The sequence below is a fragment of the Nematolebias whitei genome, chromosome 1 (genome assembly GCF_014905685.2).
Source record: "Nematolebias whitei isolate Nwh7 chromosome 1, NemWhi1, whole genome shotgun sequence".
Taxonomy (NCBI): domain Eukaryota; kingdom Metazoa; phylum Chordata; class Actinopteri; order Cyprinodontiformes; family Rivulidae; genus Nematolebias; species Nematolebias whitei.
The window spans coordinates 35367889-35376924 of NC_056498.1; the positions used below are offsets into that span (position 1 = coordinate 35367889).

Below are 9036 nucleotides of genomic sequence, written 5' to 3' on the forward strand. Positions count from 1 at the left end.
AGATAGCTGAAAGACTGCTGAAGGACTGCTGAATGACAGCTGAAAGATAGCTGAAAGACTGCTGAAGGACTGCTGAATAACAGCTGAAAGACTGTTGAATGACAGCTGAAAGATAGCTTAAAGACTGCTGAAGGACTGCTGAATGACTGTTGAAAAACTGCTGAATGACAGCTGAAAGACTGTTGAATGACAGCTGAAAGATAGCTGAAAGACTGCTGAAGGATTGTTGAATGACAGCTGGAAGACTGTTGAATGACAGCTGAAAGATAGCTTAAAGACTGCTGAAGGACTGCTGAATGACTGTTGAAAGACTGCTGAATGACAGCTGAAAGACTGTTGAATAATGACTGAAAGATGTCTGAAAGACTGCTGAAGGACTTGAATGACTGTTGAAAGATTGTTGAATGACAGCTGAAAGATAGCTGAAAGACTGCTGAACGACTGCTGAATGACTGCTGAAAGACTGTTGAGTGGCTGCTAAATGACTGTTGAATGACTGCTGAATGACTTGAATGACTGCTGAAAGACTGCTGAATGACTGCTGAAAGACTGCTGAAAGATTGCTGAAGGACTGCTGAATGGCTGCTGACTGACCGTTGAATTACTGCTGAATGACTTTTGAATGACTGCTGAAACACAGTTGGACTGCTAAGATGGCTGAAAGACTGCTGAAGTACTGCTGAAAGACTAAATGCTGAAAGACTGTTGAACGAGTGTTTTGATTGCTGAAAGACTTAAGCCTGCTGATTGCTTAAAGACTGTTGAAAGACTGTTGAATGAATACAGAATGACTGTTAAAAATGTGCTGAAAGACTGCTGAATGAGCATCAAATAACTGCTGAAAGTGTTGAGACTGTTGAACGACTGCTGAAAGACGACTGAATGACAGCTGAATGACTGCTAAAATACTGTTGAATTACTGCTGAAAGTGTTAAATGACTGCAAAATACAGCTGAACGACTGCTGAAAGACCAAGATTACTGAATGACTGTTGAAAGACTGCTGAAAGACTGCTGAACAAGCATTAAATAACTGCTGAAGGACTTCTGACTGCTCAGTCATTTTTAGCTTTTAGCCACTGAAGAACAGAAGCTAAAATTAGTAAAACTGTAACTCAAAGCTCAAGTTACCAAAACAAAACTTAAAGTCAAAATTGGCAAAAGAGTAGCTAGGAGCTAAAATTAGCAAAACAGCTGAAAGTAAACATTAATAAAGCAATAGTTCAACACTTAGATGACCAAAACAGCAGCTTAAAGTTAAATTACAAAACAGTAGGTTAAAGTTCAAATCAACAAAACATTAGCTAATAATGAAAATAAGCCAAACCACAGTTAAAAGCTAAAATTTGCAGCATAGTAGCTAAAGGCAAAAATTATCAAATGGCTCAAAATAGCTAACCCATAGCTAAAAGCTAAAGATAGCATTTAAAAGGAGCGTAAGAGGATTAGGATTCAGCTCATATGCTAAAGTTTATAAAGAGAAATTAGTTTTGAAGGAACTGAAGAGCTCTCTGTGTGTGTGTTGGGGGGATCTTCTTTGTAAATAAAGTTAAATAATTTTATAAAAGTTACAAAAACTAAAAGGCACAAAACATAACTTCTGATCGAGCCGAACGTTTTGGTAATCGAATGGCTAATACAACAAAGCGTTTACAAGTAGTTCTCACATTCTGACCGTGGTCCCATATTTTCTTAACAGCTGTTGGCTGTGGCGGCCATCTTGAACTGTGTTTCTATTATCTAATTATTGTCTGGGATAATGTTTGGGACGTTAATTCATCAACTCTTACTCGAGTTTAAACCAGTGTTTCCTCTTTAGCGAAATATTACTTTCAAACATGTTCGTTCTGAAGACGGATCCAATCAACAAGAGTTAACAAAAGTATTTTTTCTGTTTTTAGGAGCCCGACATCCTGGACATCAACTTGATCAGAGACACCAGAACAGGAAAGTACGCCCGGCAGCCAAAGGTTGGTGACGTTTTTGTGTCAGAGTGAGAGAGTGACGCTTTCACCTCCTGCTGTTTGTAACTTTCTCCTCAGTGTGTGACGATGGTGTGTGTATGTATGTGTGTGTGTGTGTGTTTGTTTAGGTTCTATTTGAGGACTTGAACGAGCATACACACCAGTCATTTGGGGACACCTTGGCAATTGGGGACCAAAACCACAGTCCAAGTTATGTGTGTGTGGGTGTGTGTTGGTTATGTGGGTATTTGTGCGTTTCCTCACTCGGCTGATGGTGCAAAGGTGACGGTTGCTAATGAGCCTGCTGACAGATGGGCTGTGAGACAGGAAGTGATATCATCAGTGACTCTCAGTGAGGAAGTTGTTGTGTGAGCGACTATGTCTGTCCGAGACACTGATAAAACGCCTCGTGGTGTTTTAACAAGTCAAACACACAAATGTGTTGACATTTCGGAGGTGAGCCGAAACAATTTGCTGAACAGATTTTTGTCACGTTGACAATAAACCAGTTCTCCGGTCCCAACAACGTATCAAACCTCGGAACTGAAGCAGCTTTTAGATTTTGTGCAGACATTTAATGAAACTAGCGCTAATTGAAGGAATGCATATCGCCCGCCGCCTTGAATGCCAAAGTTTGAACTCTGTCTTGCCCCATGAACTGATGTTTGACTTTCAGCTGCCACAGTTCAGTAGCCATAGAGCTGAGCTGCAGACATTTTAGTGGGACATTTTTTAAGTTTATCCAGTTCTTCATGAGATTTTATTTTATAACAGACAAATAAATATGTGTACATGCACGTTACCCGAAAGGTTTAGCAAGCGAGGCCTTGTTTTTCCAAATGTATACGTCTTTCAGTGGCCTTTAAAGGGAACCGAATCTCCAACACTGTCATCACTTTTTGTTTCACTCAACCTCTCTGCAGCCTTTGAGCTGTTGAACCACAGCTTTTTGCTCAAAATTGATGACTCAAGCATGACAAATTTTTTGTTTAATTTAAAACGTGTCTGATTTGTTCCCTCACAGTATCATGACAAGGGCAAACAACTGTTTGCCGTTGCCTATCCAAAGGGATGCCCCAGGGTGCAATGTTTGAGACCACTTTCTTTTCATTAATCACCTTTGGTCCTATTTCTCTTTTAGTTTTTATCTCTTCTTCTACGCAGGCGACACAGTAGTCTATTTTACAGACTTACAAGAGAACCCCCATGATCTTAGTTCAGCTGTTTCCATTGGCTATGTTTACATGAACATAAGTAATCAGATTAAACAACCATTTGAAATAAAAATGTGTCATGTAAACGCCCCGTTTGGATTATTTTGAGCTGATTCAGCTCTATCCGAATGAATTTGTAATCCAAATGAGAGGGTGGTTTATGCCAATTCATAATACAAACTGTGTGCATGTAAACACTTAATCTGATATCTTATTCTGATTGTGGGAAAACTGACCTGACTGCACATGTGCAACCTATGTCAACCTCACGTATTTCCACCTGGCTAGATGCTAATATGTCGGGGAAGCAAAATTGGTCTGTGATCGATACAACATTCCTACTAGAAACTTTGAAAGAGTTCAAAATTATCAAACGCCTTTGCTTCTCCTGTAGCTCAATCAGGGAGCGCAGTAACGTCTCCAACATCATTAAAACCTGGCGCTCAGGGTTGTTTAAATTCATCAAGGAAGTATAACTTCTTCTTTGCTTTTTTTTTTTTTAAGGAAAGTTTACCACTCTGTGCAAGTCAGTACTTCTATTCTGAATAAAAGCCCGCTACATGTAAACGCTCGTCGTAATCAGATTGTGCCCATGTAAACGATACATTCGGATTATTTAATCCAAAACATTTCAATCTGATCAAAGAATTTTGTGCATGTAAACATATAGAACTGGGTAAAGGAGCATTGCTTTCGGTTAAACCTGTCTACCAATTGGTTTATGGAAGGCTACAGTAGGTCAATAGTAAAACCTGCTCTTTAAGTGTTGTCAGACCGGGGTTAGACGAAACCTTTGTTAGCTCATTTCCCGATGCAAGCTCAATAATCCTTGTAAATAAATCTAACAAGGTTAAGTCAGGTCCTCTGGATGGATTCTTGTTGAAACGTTTTGTCTTTTATCCCAAAAAATGTATTACAACTCCTCAGACTGAAGAAGTCTTTTGGATAGAAAGACGAAACGTTCAACAGAGGACCTGACGTGACCTTGTTAGACTTTGTTAGCTCAGCTGTCGGAAGCTTACAGTGTTGTAGTTAACTCTTGATCATGTTACTTTGCAATTATTCATATAGGAAAAACTCATCCATTAAACTGATCAAAAGTCAAGCATTTCGTAAAGGAACATATACGACCTTTCATTCCGGAGTTTAAAACAAATATATTTTGTTGGGAAATGACAAAGTTGTAGCTGTTTCTGGTAAAATCTTAACATGCCATCGGGTTGACTCCTGCATTTCAAATGAAGATCTTCATTCAATGGTTACTTTCTGAGTGTGTGTTTCATTCACCACAAGAACTCCATTACTAAACTCTACCAATGACCTCCGCTCACTGGTAGAATCAAACTGGTTGTTGAGGCTCGCCTGCTCCATCATCCAGACTTTTTGCTCCTTCTTGGCAGCAGCATTCTCCTCGGGAACATCGGCTGGTACTAATTAACATATGAACAAGGCAGTGTCGGTTCAGGCTGTTTGCATTTGTGGTTCAGCGATGGTGGAAATGAGCCATCAACTGCTATCAGAGCAGACGTATCCAAAGACGTCGTCCTAAAGACAGATTTCTTCAAGGAACATCTCCCCACACGTCTCCAAGCAGCTTAGCTTCCTCTCTCGTCTTGTTTCACCTACATTGTGTCCAACAGAGCTCACTAACTGCACTAAAAGTTGATTGTAAGTTGCTTCAACTAAAACCATCTGTTGAAGCGCTAACTGTGATTTACCGACTGTTTTGTGGTCCTAAGTGGGCTGTTCCTGTTTACATTCAGGAGTTGTTGCTGTGATCTCATGACTTGGGATTAATAGAGCTTTCAGTTCAAGTTAAACAGCCTATTTGGAGTAAACAAAACATAACTATCCGAGGTAAAAATTGGCATATTAGAAACAAATCGGCTTTTAAACCACCTGAGATGTCTAAAATACGACAGTGGTGGATGAACACCGGGTCTGTTTTATGTCTTATGGATAAAAACAATCCTTAAAGCATCAAGCAACTGAAATACTTTAGATATGATCTGAAGTTTAAGTAGTAAATACAAATGTTGTTTATGAGGACTGTTGCGTAGTGAGGATAGTTGACTGTGTGAATATATGTTTTTGTCATTGCTCAGAATTAAAATACATACGATTGGCTTAAACTTTAGAGGTTAAATCATATTTTTCTTGGCATGTGATAATTATAGATAAGCAGACTATCAAAAACAAGAAGTCATTGTTCTTGGATGAACCCCTCCATAGTTTTACTGTTTTTGTTTACTTTTATTTAGCTTTTGAAAACGGTGAGAGAATAGTTAGCTGCCAAACTGTCGCATAAAACACTAAATGCTGGTTTTAAAGTTCAACATCACCTAATGTTTATGAATGTTTCTGTCAGTCCAGAAATGCAGCAGAACTCTGTTCAGTTTCACAAGAAAAGACCTCAAAGGGATCTCCGACTACTCGCACATATTGGCCTTAATGTGTTGTTATTGCTGTATTTTACTAAAAGTTGTTTGGGATGTGAAAATTCCTAATTACTACACACAACATGTATGTATATATAAGGATGTTGTAATGATTTTAACAGCACAATGCATTCTGGGGCGATGGCATACAAGGATTGAAGTGGAGACTAAAACGCAATGAGTCAAGCTAAAAATGTTATGTGACAAAGTTCTGTCTTGTTTCGGTCCTTATGCACAATATGGGTCGAAACAACAAATGTGATCAACTTGTGATGTTTAATTTATTATCTCTGGAGCTAACACCATTTATATATATTGGATTGGGGTTACATGTCTTGTCTTTCTGCTTCTTTAACCTCTCCTTTGTTGTCTTGACACTTAGTTTGGGTCATTATTATACCAGAAAACTTGATCATAACCCATCTTTGGAGGTTTTCAGACCAGATTTGATGGTGCGTGGCCCATTTCATTGGCTCGTCAATGCAGTGAAGTCGACTTGTAGGTTTATCTAAACAGCCCCAAAGCATAATGGTCCCACTTCCATGCTTGACTGTAGGGATAGCGTTCTTTGTGTTGTTCTTCACTTCACTTCATTAGGTCCCCGAAGGGCAATTCATTTACAATAAGTAGTGGTGGTGATGACAGCCAGCACATTTATACAAACTTAAAACATGACAAAATTAATAAAAACAGGATAAAAATGTACATTCAAAACAAGATTAAAATACTTAAAAACATTACTAAAAATAACATTTCTTTTCCTCCAAACCTGATTGAGTTCAAGCTGAAGAGCTTGTTTTTGGTCTCAACTTAATCTTAAATTTGAAAAGTGTGGAAAAATGAACCTTGTTCTGTAATTTTTAGGAAAAGGGGTGTGGTGGTACACTTATCATTTGGACTTAAATTGGGTAAAATGGAGTCCAACCAAAGACAGTGTAGACAAGATCAAAACCATGTTAAAGCTTAACTCAACCTAACTCATGCCTCAGTAAACCAACAAAACAAAAATTTTGTTTACTTTAGGAAGACGTGGACAGAAAAATCTACATGAATAAGCTAACGCAGACGTGATATACTGTGACTCAAACTTTTTATTTGTGTTTGAAAAACATCAGTAGTTAGGAAGCTTTCACATATTGCAAGAAGGAAATAGAATCCGTAGAACTGTCGACTGACAGTTTGATAAGTGTGACATCGCTTGGTTCTTGTCTTATCGGTTCTTCTCAGGTGTTGGCGATTTGCCACTGTGACTTGTTTCCCTGCTCTGTGGACGGTATTGTCAGTGAAACGTGGGCAGCTTCTTGTAGCGCCATCCAGCTTGTGCTGAATCTTTTGATCCACCAATAAAGACGGAAAGGTCTGAACCTCGTCATTGGTCCGCAACACTTTTTTTTTAGAGTTTCCATACTGATCTAAAAACTAAGGGGGAGGGTTGGTGGCAGAGGCGAGGTGGAGCAGAGAGGATGAGGACGAGGAGGGGGTGACCTTAGCATTTCCATTTCCCGGCCAGCTCGGAGATGTAAAATAAATTTAAAGCTGAGTTTTTGAAAAATTCACAAGATTTTCTCTGTACGTCCGTAGTCAAGAAAAATGGGAAAAATCCATATCATATACAGAAAAATCACAAGACTTGACATGTCTGTGGTGGGCGGGTCATATAGTGGCATAGCTCTACAGACCAATCAATGGTCGCTGCCTGCAAATGTCAAAATTGTCACATTGGCGCAGTTTGCTTGGAGCCATGAATACGATACTCCAGTAAACCTTGCTGAGTGTAGGGCAAGTACTGGCAGTTGGCAGGCCCTTAACTGGAGCAGAACCGATGAGTGTAGAGTCAGTGGCAAAGCGCCATTAGTCTGAGGTCATGGTTCTCAACTGGAAATTGGTGGAATACCCCACAGGGTCAGCAGGGTGAAGTCTTTGCCTCAGGTGAAGGAGTTCAAGTATCTGGGTGTAATGTTCAGGAGTGATGTTAGGATGAAGTGGGAGATGGATCAATGGACTGGGGCCTCGTCCTCAGTAATGAGGACATTGCTTCGTTTGGTCGAGGTGAAGAAAGACTTGAATCAAAAGGCAAAGCTCTGAATTTACTGGTCTGTACATTCCAACGCTCATCTATGGTTATGCAGATTGGATCATGACTAAAACAACAAGTTCCTGGATACAAGTGGGCTAAATTAGCTTCCTTTGCAGAGTGGCTGGGCTCAGCCTTAGAGATAGAGTGAGGAGCTCCGTCATCCGGGGGGAGCTCCGAGTAGAGCTGCTGCTGCTCCTTGGCATGGAGTCAGGTGAGATGGTTTGGGCAATTGATTAGGATGCAGCCTTCTCAGTAACATTTTGAGTAGGATTCTCAGAGTAGAAGTGATTTCCCAACATCAACACATAGATGTTCTGTGCAGTGAAAATGTTGGTGAATGCAGACCGAGCACTGACTACTGATAAGACTCGCAAGCATCACAGGCAGGAACATTGCTATGAAATCATCCTCGGTAGCAGCAGTCAAATCAATTTAGTAGAGGAGGGAGAACGAGGTACAAGAACAGTAAAAAAAACAAAGTAAAGTAATAATTCATTTGTTGCAGAACGATGTTACTGTACTTTCAGATGATCTGTTCGTACATTTTACCATCAGCTGGTGTTCTGCAGCAGCCTGAGCAGAGATGAAAACTAACCCTGTAGGAAACTCCACCTTACATTTCTCTGGATGTTTGTAACAATTAAATCTGTTCAGCAGCTGCTTCACATTTGTCTACTTTTTATGTTAGTGTTGTTTTCTCTTCTTAGCCCCATGTTTACTCCGTTTATAATGTTCAACCTAAAAGTTCTTCCTGTCCCACCTCTTTATATTATAACTGTGAGTCCAGTTGTTGGTTCATATTGTCTAAAGCACAAAGTCAAACTCAATGCACGCAAGTCAAGTCTGAACATTTCCCCCTGCAAAAAATATTTTAAGTTTAGCTCTCAGTTTAAATTATAAATTAAATTAGATAAAACTGAAATTTTAAATGGAGCTCTTGGATCTGTTTACATTGGCTGTAATGATCCCTGATGGTTTGTCTGACTTGACTTGTTCATAGCAGATAGAGAAGACAGTTGAACATCATTAAACATTTCCTTCATCTAATTAAATAAATATAAAGAAATGTGATGGGTAAAACCACAATTCATAGGTATACACTACAAAATGACTTCAGCAAAGTTTTGTTTAGTCAAAGTGGGTCTAGATGAGGTTGTACTTTCTATTTCTGTGTACTTGATGTATACAAATTATGATGTTATAATTTGAGTATTTTAATATCTATCTATCTGTCTGTCTGTCTGTCCGTCCGTCCGTCCGTCCGTCCGTCCGTCCGTCCGTCCGTCTATACATCTATCTATACATCTATACATCTATCTATACATCTATACATCTATCTATACA

General features: G+C 39.4%; 1 protein-coding gene across 1 annotated transcript in view; it reads left to right on the top strand.

Annotated features, from left to right (window-relative positions):
* The window catches only part of plcb3 (phospholipase C, beta 3 (phosphatidylinositol-specific)), a gene marked incomplete in the record, with an annotated part of 95978 nt that overhangs the window by 52861 nt on the left and 34081 nt on the right, over positions 1 to 9036 (top strand). Inside the window, 1 exon segment of the mRNA XM_037676193.1 lies at positions 1901 to 1969. Within this exon segment, the coding sequence (XP_037532121.1) occupies positions 1901 to 1969 (69 nt within the window).